The 15,866-nt window shown below is 52.7% G+C and overlaps 4 protein-coding genes across 4 annotated transcripts; 1 reads left to right on the top strand and 3 right to left on the bottom strand.

Moving 5' to 3' along the window:
• Positions 1-2,710: 2,710 nt before the first annotated feature.
• Positions 2,711-4,941, bottom strand: SMAC4_08748 (uncharacterized protein; the record flags this gene model as incomplete). The annotated part of the gene is made up of 2 exons (XM_003344450.2): positions 2,711-4,688; positions 4,768-4,941. 2 exons carry the CDS (start codon positions 4,939-4,941, stop codon positions 3,465-3,467), a joined length of 1,398 nt encoding a protein of 465 aa, XP_003344498.1. The 3' UTR covers positions 2,711-3,464.
• A 1,254-nt stretch (positions 4,942-6,195) lies between these two features.
• Positions 6,196-9,791, bottom strand: SMAC4_08747 (uncharacterized protein; the record flags this gene model as incomplete). Its single annotated transcript, XM_003344449.2, has 3 exons — positions 9,550-9,791; positions 9,363-9,463; positions 6,196-9,266 (listed from the first exon to the last, which is right to left on the bottom strand). The coding sequence occupies exons 1-3, from the start codon at positions 9,564-9,566 to the stop codon at positions 6,196-6,198; spliced, it is 3,189 nt and encodes a 1,062-aa protein (XP_003344497.2). The 5' UTR covers positions 9,567-9,791.
• Positions 9,792-10,049: 258 nt separating this feature from the next.
• SMAC4_08746 (uncharacterized protein) lies at positions 10,050-11,150 on the bottom strand (the record flags this gene model as incomplete). Its single annotated transcript, XM_024655962.2, has 4 exons — positions 10,958-11,150; positions 10,537-10,837; positions 10,211-10,471; positions 10,050-10,140 (listed from the first exon to the last, which is right to left on the bottom strand). Exons 2-4 carry the CDS (start codon positions 10,794-10,796, stop codon positions 10,050-10,052), a joined length of 612 nt encoding a protein of 203 aa, XP_024510952.1. The 5' UTR covers positions 10,797-10,837; positions 10,958-11,150.
• A 552-nt stretch (positions 11,151-11,702) lies between these two features.
• Positions 11,703-15,692, top strand: SMAC4_08745 (uncharacterized protein). The gene is made up of 3 exons (XM_066090847.1): positions 11,703-13,617; positions 13,673-13,852; positions 13,922-15,692. Exons 1-3 carry the CDS (start codon positions 12,168-12,170, stop codon positions 15,109-15,111), a joined length of 2,820 nt encoding a protein of 939 aa, XP_065947558.1. The 5' UTR covers positions 11,703-12,167; the 3' UTR covers positions 15,112-15,692.
• The last annotated feature ends 174 nt before the right edge of the window (positions 15,693-15,866 follow it).

The following is a 15,866-nucleotide window of genomic DNA, read 5'->3' as shown; positions in this document are numbered from 1 at the left end:
TTCAGTAGTGCCTAGGTACGTACTAACTTTTCAGCTTTCAACCTCACCTCCCATTCTCCATGAAAGGCTTCTAACAAAAAGCTTTCTCTTAGTTGCACACCGTACTTCACCCACTGCAGCTGCATGCACCATCCATCATAAGGCTGTCGTCAACTCGTCAAGTGTCAACTCCGACTTTTCTTAGCTTCTTTCGAGTTTTCACCAAAACATGCAACTCCCGAACCACTGACCAATCTTGAAGTCACAAACAGCGGCTGGATAATCGTTAGCTGCATTTTGCTTGTCCCCGGTAATAATGCCAAGCACGCAGCCTTCCGCGCTTAGCACGGGTGGGTCCATCCTTTGGGAGGGAGGAACTTTGGGAAATGGAGAAGTTGAGGTTTTCATGCGGAAAGCTTGGCATTAGATTTTTGGTAGTGTGGGTGTAATTTTCGGTTTCCCGCTGACAAAGGTATGCCTGTCTCTGGATGCTCAGATGCTGGTTGATCGAAATAGTGAAAGCTACAAGGGAAGGGAATGACACTAGGGAAGGGATTCACATCCAATTGTTCGCGGAAAACGTTGATGCCGAGATCCGCCCATGCTTGTTCATAAGGTTGGGACTTAGCAAAGATACAAAAGTACATCCATGAGCAAGGGACAGCGCACCGCAGCGCGAGTGTGCGGGCGTGACCCTGTGAGCTTGCAATGTCAAAATGTGAGTGCCGTTTGATTCTTTCGATTTGACCGCATGATCTTCCTTTTGCTCGACTCGATGGTGGTTCCCAGTCGAACGAAGCTTTTTTGTCAATATAAAGATTTTCAAATGAAACCGTACCATTGATTATAGTATGGGCTCATGGCACCATTGTCATTTTACCTTGTCCAAGTCTCGACTCTTATGCTGATATCGATATGTGCATACCGAAGGAAGTGTAAGAAGACTTTCTGTCACTGCCCCTTTGTAAGTTTGTAGCCATCAACACAATGAACGCCTCAGATCGGAAAACTTCCCTTTGTCGACCATGATGTCTTCTTCACTTCAAAGACACATTGAATGAAGATATGCCCACACCCAGAATCCCCAAAACAAAAAAGGGGTGAAGTTAAAGCCGGCCCGGCGACCAAGGCCAGGACAACAATCAACAAGCCAGGCTAGGCCACCCAAACATTGCCGGCGCTTATTGAACATTGACTTGACAAGCACCAAGTTTCACGGCACTCCAAAAATCCCACTTGGGATTAGTGTCATTCAGAGAAAGGCGGTCACCGTCTGCTTCCCGCCTTCAGCACATCGCGTGTTGTTCACCACCTTGACCACTTCCGATCGATCACCGTCGCTATCGCCATCGGGTCGGTCAGTTAGTCAGTCAGACCGTTTGATATTCCCCTTTCCCCTGTCACCTACCGGGTTGACGGTGGATGATGGTCGGCGAGTGGCCGAGCGGCTGATGAGACAGGCTTCATCCTGCCTTCCTCCCTTCCTCCCTGCCTCGTCCTGCCTCTCCTCTTCGCACTTCTCGATTTTCACGATCACCGTCTTCGGTCTTCAGCTTTGACATTTGACACTTGACAGGCATTGTGAACACCTCCACCAAGAGCTCATCGATACCCATAACTATCATACCCATGCCCTGTCGTCGTCCCTAGGTACTGCATCGTGGGGGGAACCTCGTCTGTCACAAGGGACTCCCCTCTTTCTGTTTTCCCTCCCAGTCTCTGTGTTTCTATTTCCGTATATCTATCTTCCAACATGCCCTGTCCAAAACCCCAAAACCCCAAATCTGTCCATCGATGCTATTATCGATCGAGTTAGCATGGCATGGCATGGCGGGCAAGCTCGGAGGGCGGAGGCGGGGTTATCAAGATGACCGGGCCCGCTACCGGAAAAAAAATCCCCATCCCCGTAGCGTCTCGATAGATGCATTTCCCGACCAAACTTTAATGCAAAGATCAGGGGATGGCTCGATGGATGGGGTCGTTGAGAAAACCCTTCAAAAAATTGAAAGGCTCCTCGAGGCACCGAAAAGTTTAAAAGGAGTGGCTGGTGTTGACCCCTGTTTCCTGGTAATGTATTATACGTGACGTGGTAACGTCGAATATTTCATATTGAAAGGCCAAAGGAAGTCATGCCAAATCCCCGATTCCGATCTCAGGGGTTCGGGATCCAATGCAAAGTTTGATCTGATCTTGTTGAATTGTTGAGACTCTTTGGGACGGGCGTATAGGTATTGCTGCCAATATGATAGTCAGTCGAAACGACGCGCGACGGCGAGGTTGACTTGACTTTCAACCTCGTCAGCACTCTCTTGCCACTTGCTAGCCTCTAGCATACGCGGAAAGTTCAACTTCAAAACATTATTAAGATTGCATTAGGTAGCAACTTTGCAAAATGGATCCAACCCATAGCCTCGAAGGATCAAACATACGCGTACCTTCAGACTTCCAACTTGGAACTTGGTTAGTGCTGACGAATTTTAACAAGCCGCTGTGCTTGTGGCTTAGAAAGTCGTGAACCAAATGCTGCCTGCCCCTGTATCACTGGCGAACCTGAGTACCTAGTACGCGTATAGTTAGTCCAGTCTGTAGGTGAAAGGGCAGTGTAGAACCAACAACGAAGCTTTTGTCTAGGTAGGTATCATGAAGGTCTTTTTACGAGTAGTTTTACAAATCCATTGAATCCGGGAAACTGCAATGAGTCGCAAGCAGATGTGGATGCCAAGATACATACCTCTGAGTGAGACGTCGCTTGGGTCTTTAGGATGGACGAGAAACCAACGACTATAGTAACAAACTACAAACTCGGGTGGACAATGGGCGCCACCATCACAACTAATCCTAGATGGACAAAGGGGAGACAGACATAAAGGGGGTGTGGACAAACTTGCAACCTATCTCTTCCTGCTCTTATATATAAAAAGAAAAAAGGGCCAAGGGGAAGGGTAGAACAAAGGCAAACCGAACTGAGACGAGACGAGACGTCATGATTGAAGCTGGACGGACGTTCGAAAGAGTACCTACCTACTCCCTTGCATAGTGACACATCCTGGAGGAGGTTGGATAGCTACCTTACCATAGCAATAGCTTCCTCCTGGCAAACGCCCACATAGAAATAATCCATCTCCATCGGTAGGTATCATGAATTCCTTGTATCCCGAGAAATCTGGAGTGGCATATTCATCATCGTTCATGACCGTATCCATGCACCCATACCCGTACCCATTCCATTAGCATCATCATCTTCACCATGGAGAAGAACCAAGATGTAACAGATATCATACCATAACAATCAAAACGCCCGCCGGCTATTCACGTCTGGTATAGTAAAACCCCGAAGAAAAAATATCCATACAACTGAGAAGAACCCGCTGCTCATAAACCTTTGAAAAACACGATTATAACATTTATAAAAGAGAGCCAACCAGCCGCCTGCCCAAGTCAAACCCATCTTCCAGCAAGAAAAAGAAAGGAAAAGGGGTGAGGGATCATCGCTTAACACTAGTCCCATTCCACAACCCCTTCCCAGTCTCGACAACCTTATTCTCGATACTGCCCGGCCGTAGAATACTCGGCACGCCCGCAGGCACAGACACAGATGTATGCGCCGGCACCGGCGGTGGCGCTGGATCTGACGATGGTGTTGACGCGGCAGACGCATCCCTCATAAGAACGTCGTCTCCATCCCCATCCTCATCATCCCTAGAGCTTCCCCCCTCCTGCTGCGTCCCATACCCGCTATCCTTGGTGAGGTTACTACTAGCCGTCGACACCATGCTAGCCTCCTTTCCGAGCGTTGGGCCGAGCGCTACTGCTAACCCGTCATCTACGCCTGGACCTCCTACTGCTGGTACTGCCGGTTTCTTCTTCGCCGCCGGCTCACGGCTCCTCCCGCCATTCATCAACTGGCCCTCCCGAAGCTTGTTAATAGCACGCACGGTATCGATAGCTGCATGCAGCGTCCTACGCGCATTGAAGTTCTTCTTGACCGTCGGCAGCAGGTTCGCGCCCTTGTCGGCATTTCCGTCAGCGTCGGCGCCGCGACCCCAGGCGGCGACGAAGGAGTGCTGCAGCGCCTCGTGGGCGGTCATGCGCTTGGCCGGGTCGATGGTCAGACACTTCCTGATGAAATCCTTGGCGCTGTCCGACACGCCGCGCCAGTACTCGAGCGGGGTGAAGGAGTAATCGGCGTTGAGGATCGCTTGCATCTCCTCGAAGTCTGAGTCGCGGTCGAAGGGGGTGTAGCCGCACAGCAGGAAATAAGTGATTACGCCCAGGGCCCAGAGATCGACGGGTTTGCCGTGGCCGGTCTTTTTGAAGATCTCCGGCGCCATGTAACCCGGTGTGCCGCAGGTGGTGGTCAGCACGTGGAATTGCTCCTCGTCCATGATGCGCGACAAACCAAAGTCGGCGATCAGCAGGTCGGCGTTGTCCTCAGGGGTGCGGAAGAGCAGGTTTTCGGGCTTGAGGTCGCGGTGAACGATGCCATGGTCGTGCAGGTAGGCGACGGCGGATAAGGTGGCGCGGATAAGGTCGGCAGCGTCGGATTCGTAGTATGATCCCTTGCGGCAGATGCGGTCGAAGAGCTCGCCGCCCAGAGCGAGGTCGGTGACCAGGTAGAGGTTGTTCATGGTCTCGAAGTAGTCGACGAGGGTCAGGATGTTCTGGTGGCCCATGGAGACCTTCTTGAGCACGGCGATTTCATTACGAACCTGTGGTTCCGCTGCGTTAGTATACAGTGACCGGATTGCACGGTGCTTTCATGAAGATGACGGAAGATTGGAGGCGTACCATGTGTTCCCGGCCGGCCATCAGGCGCTTGTTAATCACCTTGGCCGCATAGTAGCGACCGGTGTCAATGTGTACGCATTCCTTGACGACCGAGTATGAACCGGCGCCCAAAGTCTTGCCAACTTTGTATCGACACGGCTGCACTGCTGGTGTTTGACCGTTGGCGGTACTCATGGTCGCAAATCTGTAGAAGGGCGTTGTTCGAGGGCGTCCCGCAGGGGTGGGTCGATCAACGCTCGTGGCCGCAACGGCGTTGTCAGGATCTGCTTGCTAAATCTAGACAATGGCAAGAAGAGCAATTCAACGTAGAGGTAGTTGTTCGGATGATGTTGTTGGATGTCGGATGGCTCGAGGTCTTGTACGCGAAGGAAGTCGAGTGAGTGGGAGAAGATGCGGCCGTGCTATATGCGGTCACCGATATATCGCTGAGATGTCGAAAGGTAGGTGGCAATCGGGCTGCCGTGGGCTGACCGTCGGATTTCGTTCGCCAGGTAGTTCGAGACGAGCTAGGTAGGTGTGTAAGACAGGAGCCCTAGCAGACAAATCGATTCAAGGCTCGAAGTGTGACACGAAGAGGCTGCTCGCCCCAGATTGTCCGTTCGTTGTTTCTGTCACCGTAAGCCAACCGATCAGTCAGGATGATAAACCTAGCGGGGGGGCTAGACCCCTCAATAATCAGTGGACGGGAAGGGGTTCAGTTAGACGGCGCGGACGGGAGGTGGTACCTTTCACTTATCGATAGCGGTGGAGGCACACCGAGACTCGATACGGGCCCTTTCCTTGTCTGGTTGCCTCGTCCTCGTGATTCACTGCACTATGCGCTGTTTGAAAAAAATGGTGTTTTAACCAAATTGTGGCTCATAATCATAAAAGGATCTTCGCTATAGTATCTACAGAATTTGTGCAATGTGTTGTTGTTACCAGATTGTCTCATGTCTCTGCAGTCAGCCGCCGTAAATGCCATTTCAGCTGCCCCGCATTTCTCCTTACATGGTGGGTACCTCCTGTGTCTTGGCACCGTCCTGTCCAGGTCCCGTCCGGGGTCAGGGCCGATCAGCTTCTCCACTTTTTTAACAACAAAGCTCCCGTTCCGCGCGGAGACATGTCCGCAACACCACCGGGCCCGTTCTCCGGAGCTCCTCACATCAATCATCGGCTTTGGCCGGAGCTATGAGCTCAATCATGATGCATCCAAAGGACTCCAGCTGTCATAATTACCGTCCGCAAACCACATTGTCATCTCTCATCTTCCACACAACCACTGGGACCTTGAACGGAACCCATGTTGGCGAGAGGATACTGCGGAATCGCTGTACCATATATGCAAAGAAGACAAAGCATGGGCTCTAGCTCAGTTGGATAGCGGACGGCGCGTGGAAGCTGTGAGAATCATGCCAAAGACATTCCCTAATCGCAGAAAGTCCTTGTTCACTTCCTCTTGTCGTGCTTGGGCTTCTTTCCCTTCTTGTCGCCTCTGTCCTTCTTCTCGGGCTTCTCCTCCTCATACACGGGCTCGGCCTTGCGCTTCTTGGTCTTGACACTGACAAGAGGGTTGGCCTTTCCTTCCTTGGTAGCCTTGGCGACCCGCTTCTCGGCCTCTCTCCACTCGGCATCACCACCGTCGATCTCGTACTGATCCAGGGGAAGGGAGTCAATGAGCTCTCTCTGCTTGGCCCTGATGGCCTTCATGGCCTGGTCTCCACCCTCGGCAAGCTCGTCGTCCAAGCTCTGGCCAAGGGGCACAAACTGGTTCTCAATGATCTCGTCATCGTGCGCCGCAGAGGCGTCCTCGGTCGAGACGCCGATCTGCTGAGGCATCTCCTTGGCGATGGCACCCTCAACCAGCGAAGCAAGGTGCGTGCTAATCTTGCGCATGATCTTGATAAAGATAGCCAGAAGCTGGGAGGAAGGAAGAGTGAGCTCTCCAGCAATGGCATCAATCTCCTTGCGCTGGAGACCGATAGCCAACAGGATGGCCTGCTGAAGACCGCTGAGCTGGAGGTTTGACCTAATGCGGCCCTCAAAGAAGAGCTGCGCAATGCTGGGGATGAGATCGAGAACAACATGGTAATCGAGGAGGCCGTTGGCATAACTCTCAAGACGCTTGTGGTCGAAGGGCGTCAGGAGCTTGTCCAACTCCGCCTTCTCCAGCGGTGTAGGCTCGTTAGAGGGGTCCAGCTTGGCACCGGCACTGGCGGACTCCTCGATGGTCAACGCCAAGATGGCTGGGAACTCGCGGAACTTGTAAGATAGTAGAGAGAGGAAACGGCGGTGGAAGTCGTTGGCGAAAGCGCCCAGCCAGCTGGGATCGGTGCCGTCGCCAAGAGGGCGCAACATAACGCACGTGTGCTCGCCCGTCAAGTCGTTGGCAGTTTGCCTCAAGTATACTGGCGCGAACTGAGCACGCTTCCAGAACTTATGGAGCGGCTGGGTAAGACCGTAACTGACACCGATGTACTCGAGGGGCTCGGGGCGACGCTCAGCCAGCTTGGCGAAGAGAGGCGGGAGCTCATTCATATCGCGAACCTTGATATCGTCAAAGAGACTGGCGTTCGCAAGCTCAGCGTCCGTCACGCGGGGAGCACTCTTGGGCACAATAGTGCCAGTCTCCTCGGAAAGGTTGGCGAACTTGCCCTCGTAGTAGTCGACAAGCAGCTGAAGCGCCCTCGAGCCGTAGCCCATGGACACGTAGTCGGGGTTGGTAGCAATTCTGACAACGCGAGCACCAGAAAGCGAGGCGAACTCATCATCCTGGAACTGCTGGCTGACAAGCCAGGGGATCAAGTCACCCGCAGGCTGCGAGCCCCTGCTGAGACTGTTGAGAATGCTCTGCTTGCTAATCTTACCCTCAAGAGAGACCTGAATAACACACAACGGCTCAGGGAGTCTGCCCTCAACAATAGGAGCAGTGAGAACGAAGAGCTCGTGGGCCGGAGCATCACTCATAAGCTGCAGATCGTTGGGCGAGTTCTTGTAGTGACTGGCGACGTAAAGCGCAACCATTTGCTGCAGGAACTTCTCGGAGACGGGGTGGAAAGAGAAGAGGGTATCGCGGTTGACGTGGAGCAACTCGCACTGGGAGGGATCAGGACATCCCTGGGTGTTGAGCTTGGATCTGGGCAGGGTAGCGTCCAAGCAAAGAAGAGTGTTCAACCATTTCTCAACCGGATCTCCCTGGGCGTAACGGATGGGCTCAGAGAGAGTGATCTCCTTGAGCGACCGACCGCCAGTGAAGACGGTCTCTGTGTCCTTGGTCACCTTGCCATTCGTCCTGTCGACCTCAACGGCGTCCTTAACACCGGCACCAGTCCTAGACTGCTCCCTAAGCTGCTTGATAAGCTTGAGGGAGAGCGAGCGGCCGGTACCTTCATAACCGCTGATGGTGGAGGCCATGAAGACGAGGTAAGGGCCCATGAGCTTCTTGACCAAGGGCAAAGGAATAGCAGCAGCCTCATCGATGACGAGGAGTTCGGCCTGACCAAGAACGTGGGCGTCCTGGGGGCGGATATACTGGATGGTCTGACGGTGATTTCTGTGGATGTTGACCCTAACGATGGCCTTGTTGAACTCGGGGTTCGTCGACTGGATGATGGAGTAGTCGGCATGGTCCTTGTAGTCCAAAGCGTCGAATCCCTTGAAAACAAACTCGAACAAGGTCTTCAAGTTTTCTGGCGAAGGAGAAGTGATGAAGATGTTGCTATAACCGTAAGCGACGGCCGCCGCAATAGCGACACCCATAGCAGCGGATTTACCGCGACCACGAGCCGCAGTCAAGGTAACTGTGTTGCGCAGAGTCTTCTCCGCAATAGCATCGACGAAGGTGAGCAGCGCTTTGGCCTGGTCGGTCGTACGGGCCAGCTGGACGAGCGAGCCGATGGGCTGGGTATCCGCAAGTGACTCCTTGATCTTGTCCAATTCCTTCTTTGCCGGGTTGACCTCCTCTTCGTCAGTAGGGCGTGGTAGCGCCTTGACAGCCTTGCCGCCGGAAATGGGGAGAACGTTGAGCTCGTCGTCGACAACCAAGCAGGACTCGCAGCTGCCGAGGGAAAGAATGAAACGCTCGTTGAATCTCGCAACAACATCATCGTGGGCTTCCGTTCGGTATCTCGAGTGTACGTCCATGGAAAGGGTGTAGAGCTGCTTCAAGCTGTTCATGCCCTTCAAGAGCAGAATAACCAAGCCGCCACCTTCGACAGTTTCGATCGTGCGGGCTAGGATGTTGGGGGTCATGGCCTCGAAATCTTGCAGAATGCACATGCCGTAGGTGTTACCGAGAATCTTTTCGGTTTCCTTGTAGTAGACATATCGGATATCGTTGAGGGAGATGAAGAGTTCGAAAGGGTCCTCGGAGTTGGCCTCGCGAACGCCACGCTTGATTTCCTTCTTGATCTTGTTCTCGCGCTTCTTGCGATGACTTGTGAATCCGAGAAGCTTGCTCTTGTATGCCCAAAGGACGGACTTGTTGTGCTTCATGTTCGCATTGGAAAGGATGTAGTAAACTAGAAAGCTGAACGTCAGCCATCACCGGTAGCTAGCTTATCGGGGGGAGGTTGTCGCGATCGAGGAGGAAAGGGTATCGGGACGAGTCGACATACGGTGGACAATGGCCTCCTTGGAGTGGTCGCCGACAACGACGAAGAAGCTACGCTTCTTCTCCTGCATGCCATTGCGAATGAGCGCAGGAATGCGCGAATCACTGTAACAAGAGAAGACGATTGATTAGTTTCAAGACAAGACGACGGCATTACTCAAGACATCAGGGACAGGAGACTGAAAACTTACATGACTTTTTGTGACATGGTGAAGACTGGTGGCAGATCCGAACTGTCACGCTTGTCGAGAGGAGGAGCAAGAAAGACCCAGTTCCAACTCGAGACGGACTCGGGGCAGACAGCAGCGAACAGACAGTCGAGAACGGCTGGCCATCAAGGGCCCAAAAAAATTATGCCCACTGATAATTCTGCCGGGCGGTAGGACTATCCAGCTGCAAGCCTTACCTCTCCTAGTCAAGCGTCCTGCGGCTCTGGCAGGGACAAGGGCGGCAGAGGTGTGGCGCACGGATCACCTACGTCAGGTACGGGGTTGAGAAATGATAACCGATAAGAGCACTTGGGTCTCATCCTTAACCTCACCTGGACTTCACCAGTAACAAAACCCTAAAACTTCTTTCGTCTTGTCTGGACTTGGCTTTATTTACCACATGGCTTGGTGGAGTTTGGGAACCTTAACGTTCGTTATGGCACGCGACGGATCACCCACTTGGACACCGCCGTCATGACACTTTAATAGTCAGACCCTCCGCCCTTCCTGGACTGTTTCTTGGAGCTGTGGAACTTTTTCTCCTTCAGTCGAACCTCTTTAGCAGCTTTCTTTCTGTAAGTGCTTCAATATCAGTATGAGCTTTCTAACCAAGTGTATGCCCCAATGGATTCATAAAACGTACAGAGCCTCGTATTTTCGTGCTTTGTCAGGACTCGACTCTGCGGGGACTGCCTTCGTGTATAAACTCATGAGCTCGTCATACAACTTTTGGTGGTTCTCTGCTTGATTGGCACTCCTGCTGCGCTCGGTTTGTGCCTGTATTGTTATAGAGTCATTGCCTTTAGTATAGTATTTTGAGGTTCGAGCCCTAGCCTGTAAAATCTTGGGTAGGTGGGCTAAGAGTTTTGAGATGGGCCATGTGGTTGTTGCTTTTGACTCTGTCCTACTCATGGTCAATTTGGATGGACAAGACCTGGATACCGCACCTAACTGAAGGGTAAGACGAACTTGTTTACATGCTGGCCTCCGGGGCCACTGGAGCGTGAAAAGGAGGTGTCGCCCTGTGGAAGAGTGCTTGGCTGGAACGACTTGTGCCACTTGCGTGCTTCGGCTAGCTCATCCGGGTCAAACCCAGCGTCAAATGCTTGATGTCGGGCCAGCCGTCTTGTCACCATCACAGGGCTCGGGTTCATGGCCCAAGTAAGTCTAGGGTGCAAGCGGACCATGGGCGAGAGGCTGACAAGGAGCCTCATCCCGATGTTGTTCATTCTGCAATCTGTTAGGGCAGCTAACTATCTGCCTCGACGCCCTGGAGGTATCAACCATTTACCGTGTTAGCAGGCTCGATCGCGGAAACTCCAAAGCTCAACGAGCTGTAAGAATAACTTTGATATCTGTCTCCGGTATAGTCTGGGAGGTGTATTCTCACCTCACATGTAAACCCGATGTTAAGCCGATCGGGTGTAAGTGGTGGTTTGTTATAGCAGCCAGGTGCAGCGGACTTTTAGACATGCAAATGCCGGGGGCACAGCACTAAACACACGGCAAGCCCCGCTGTCCCCCCACCATCACTGCAGTCCACAGCTGCTTTCATCGAGAAATTTCTTTGGTCAGCCTTGCAGGAGCTCCACCTTTTCAAAGATGCCAAGCGAGCTTCCACTCCAGTCTCGTGTGTCCTCTCGCTCCCAGGCATTTTCAGCCCTTCGACCTGTGCCGTCATTCAATTATCGGCTTCCCGCCTGCACCTCATACATCTTTCCACGTCCCTCTGCCTTATTTTTGCAGATACGCACGTTTTGAATATCTCCAAATACCCTACTGCTGCTAGTCTGCTTCTACTTCCAGTTTATGCAAACTTTGCTTGGTCCAGAACACAACTTTTATTTGATTTTTGTCCACTTCCTCCCATCGCCCCTGGTTGGCAACTTCACCCTCAGCTCAAGCTCGGTCTTTGCGATTGAACGCTTCTCAAATTGGCAGTGTGGCCCTCAACCGACACGTCCAGGTCCAGATAAGACAAGCAAAGTACATAAACCTGGAAGAGAAGCTCCGTCCGCCGCTCTCCGCTTGTTCCTCCTCCTCCCGCCGCCCCGCAATTGCAATTGGAGAACGCGGTCGGTTCTGGTTACCGTGACTTCTTTTCGCATCCTTCTTCCACTTTCAACTTCTGCAAACTCTTTTCTCCAACATCGTTAATTTTTGACTTGCACTTCAGCTGCAGCTCAACGCAACTCTTCTTTCCCATTTCCCAGTCACATTCCCCCCCCACGCAGGTGCAGCCCGTTGTGAACTGTTTACCCACCTTACCTACCCCAAACTCTCAAGTCCTCAACAACGTCGTCGCCCTTGCGGTGCTGCTTCTCCAACAAATTTAAACATTCACTAGCTCGTGTCTTCCCTCTTCACTTCACGTTTAGTTTGGTGATCTAGACGAAACCTTCAAACAGCGTTCCAACACTCAAACCAATTGCTACACCACCAGGGACAAGCTTAAAACAACCAGCTCTCGCGACGTCGACATCAGGAAACAAGACCTCCCGCCATCCCGCTACTCCAACTTCAGTCTTGTCCCACATCCTTTCTCACCACACCCTTACAACAAGACTCAGACTATCCTCGGTCCCTCTTGATTCCACTTGATGCCTGGGCAGACACCGGAAGTTGTGGCCTCTGCCGATCTAAGTCCTCTCTCGCCCAAGCCAATTGCCCTACACAGCACCTCGCCGACCCTGGTCCCAAGGCTACAGGACCACGCCGCCGCCATTGACGCGGTAGTTGAGGAACTAACCAATCAACTGACCAATACGAACCCTACGTCTCAACAACCCTCGTACAACCAGTACACCTCGCCTACCATGCCAGAGCCGGTCCAAGAGTCTTCCGATGTGTCCGACACCATAGTAGTTGCCGGCGAGTATTCGGAAGATGATAACGACAGCCTTGATGCGTATGACGAGGACGGGCAGGATCAGAGCCCGGAGCACGAGCAGGACAACAAGCAGGGGGACAAGCCGGAGACGGGCAGCGATGACTATGCGCACACCTTTGATTCGCCCACGGACCGAGGTGAAGAAGGTGAGGCCGACGAGACTCAGCCAGATGTATCAAAGGCTTCAGAAACTATGATGAATGATTCTTCCACGTCTGATCCTTCGAAGACTCAGCCTTCCACTGCACCTACTTCTGATCCTTCCTCGTCTCCTCCAGTCAAAGTCACAAGCCAAACCAAGCCCCATTCTGAAGCCGAGCAACTCTCAGTCCAGACCAACGAATCGCTTCAGTCTCTAGATGCGCCATCTGATTCCGCTCCCGCCGCCCCCCAGCAACATCTCCAAAGCTCGAATCCCGATCTTGTACCCGATGCCACGCTCAACGGCAGCTCTTCCATGGCCGAGGTGCCTCCCGCACAGGATTCCCGCGATATCCAAATGCCAGATGCTCCCCATCATGATGCCCAGTCCTCCACTAAAGACTCTGCTGCCGCTTCAAACAATCCGACCCCGGCAAATGAAGATGATGACACTGCCGTTGACATTCAGAAGCTCGTGGACAACATCACGGCGAGAGCTGCCGCATCCCCAACCACGGCTTCTACCACATCTGTAGCAGCTGCTTCATCCAAACCGCCTGCCACCCAAACTTCCCAAAATGGGGCAAGCATTCTCAATGTTTCCCATTCTGCTTCCCTTCCACCTAAACCTCAGGGTGGCCTACCTGCCATCCCACCTCAGGCCCATCACTTCCATCCCCGACCCCATAACTCTGTACATACCCAAAGCTCCTCCCCCGGCGTTGGTTCTGGGACACCACGTACTGCGTACATGTCTACTGGCGGCCCCGGTATCGACAATGGAGCCATATCATCTCTGCCTCCTATCCCGCCCAATTCCTTCAATAATGCCCAAGCCCAGCCGTACGCATCTGCGCATAACTCCCGACACGCTCTGGGGCCTGGTAACTCTCACATAAGCAACATCTACACGCCAGCAAGCGATCAGGACTACGAAAAGTTCCTTGTGGACGAGAGGCAGTACACCTTGGAGGCTAGATGGGAGCAACGCTTCCCTGAAGGATCGCGTATCTTTATTGGTAAGTGGAACAGTCGCTTGTATTGTTTGGTACCATGTACTGATTTATAACCTAGGTAACTTGTCATGTGAGAGAGTCTCGAAACGCGAAGTCTTCGATGTCTTTAGCAAGTTCGGACGCCTCGCACAGATCTCTTTGAAGAATGCATATGGCTTTGTCCAATATCATACCATCGAGGAAGGTCTCGCTGCTATTCGCGGCTGCCGCGATATCGAGCTCGGTGGCCGTGCAATCAGTAAGTCGATTTACTCCCAGACTTTGCTTGCTGTATGGGGCATAGTGCGGTCAGCTAACCGTTATGAAGACTTGGAGATATCCAAGAAACAGGATAGAGCCCGAAAAGAACATTCTGACCACGGCCGTGAACGTGAGCGCGAGAGATCGCCCGACCGCCGCCCACAGCGTGACACTCGCATAAGAGACCGCTATGAGGCGAGAGATCCGGGCTGGCGCAGAGATGACTACCGCCCGGGTCCTGGGCGCTCACCTTCTCCTCGCCGAGGAAGCCGAGACGGCCGATATGCTAGGGATTCCAGAGACCGCGACTTTGGCCCTGGATATGACAGCCGCCGATCCAGATCACCTCCACCAGGCCGCTACTATGACAACGGCTATCGACGCAGGGACGAAAGCCCGCATCGGCGCGTGCCATCTAGCGAAGAGCTTGACATGCCTTTCCGCTATGGAGCCGATGTTCCGGACGTTCAGCTTGTCCTACTCGGAGACGTACATAAGGAGTACGTCTCGTGGGCTCAGGGTATCTTCCATGCTCATGGGCTGAGAACGGATGTCATTTACGCAAATCCACGCTTCCCCCGGGAGCCGCTCATACAACGTCAGATGATGGAGGGTGTGCATGCGGTCAGTTTCCTTGACTCAACCTCACCGAGCAGGCAACAGCTCGACATTCGGGTATTTACTCGGACCCGCACCAGCATCAACTTCGACGATTATAAGGTAACGCCGCAACAGGCTGCTGCGTTGGTGGTTGAGAAGAAGCGCATCCAGCCGCCCCAACCGCAACCTACTTATCCCTCAGTCAGCAACTATGATCATGGGCGTGGCCTAGAGGTCCCACCTCCCGTTAGCTACCCATACCCACAACAACACTACGCCATCCCTCCGGCTCCGGTACCTCAAATACAGCCGCCTGCTCCAGTGCAGGATCTTTCAAGCGTGGTTGGCCAACTGAACAACGAATCTCTCAGCGCCCTCTTGGCCACTTTGTCACAGTCCCAAGGTGTGGCCCATCAGCAACCGCATCATCCATCCATGCCCTACGGCGCCGCACCAGCTCCTGCAGCTCCCCAAGCAGCCCAGATCGACATGAACGCTTTGCTTGGAAACCTGAGGAGTGCCGCCAACCCTGGAGTCGCTAGCTACGGGGAGGCGTCTCAAGGATACGGGGTCGGTTCTACCCCTCCGGTCCCGACGGGCTACGATGCCCAGCAAGCACAGAAGCTTTTCGACCAGTTCAGACGCGTTGCTCCTTAGGACTGTGATGCCAAGCATGATGCTGTTTTGAGGATGCGAATTATTGCCTTGCGCTTATTGGATGATCTGAGAAATAAGCATGGACCTTAACCTCAGTATTGGGTCACTTTCAACACGGAAAGTGTCACCTTCCGGTTCAGTGGACCTCTTGCCTTCCATCACAGTATCTTTCTTCTGATATGAATAAAGACGAGGATGGAACCGCGTTACCACGGGATGTTAGCATAAAAACACCAATACCACGCGACCTGGATTCGCGTAACAAGATCATTGGCTTCTTGTATTTTTGTGCTCTTTCTTTCTTGCAAAGCCGCGTTGATGGATGTTAAATTGGCACCCCCTTGCCTCTGGCTTCAGACAATCAGTTGGCCGATCGGTTGGCCTACGTTTTTCCCGAGCATCTTCTTGCATTGAATCAGCGTCGACCGAATAGGAGTACTACCGTTGCTTGGTCATATCTGCCCCTTTTCTGGGCATCATGGAAAGCGGAGAAGAAAAAGAGGGAGAGAGAGGAAAAAGTAGTTAGTCAGGCAAGGAAGCGAAAATAGAACTTACACCACTTCATACATGCATACTCCAACCAAATCTCAAAATTGTGCTAGTGTACTTTTTAAACGCCGCTTGCCTGATTCTACCGCGATGGGTGCAGTGATGTATGAGAAATATGTTTGCCATACTTACCGTAGATTCTTTCTTTGTCGATATCATACATACATGATGAACCGTGGACCTCATCATCATCATCATCATCGCCG

The sequence above is a fragment of the Sordaria macrospora genome, chromosome 6 (genome assembly GCF_033870435.1).
Source record: "Sordaria macrospora chromosome 6, complete sequence".
Lineage (NCBI taxonomy): Eukaryota > Fungi > Ascomycota > Sordariomycetes > Sordariales > Sordariaceae > Sordaria > Sordaria macrospora.
Note: the sequence above shows the minus strand (reverse complement) of the source record. Positions and strands in the feature narration are given on the sequence as shown.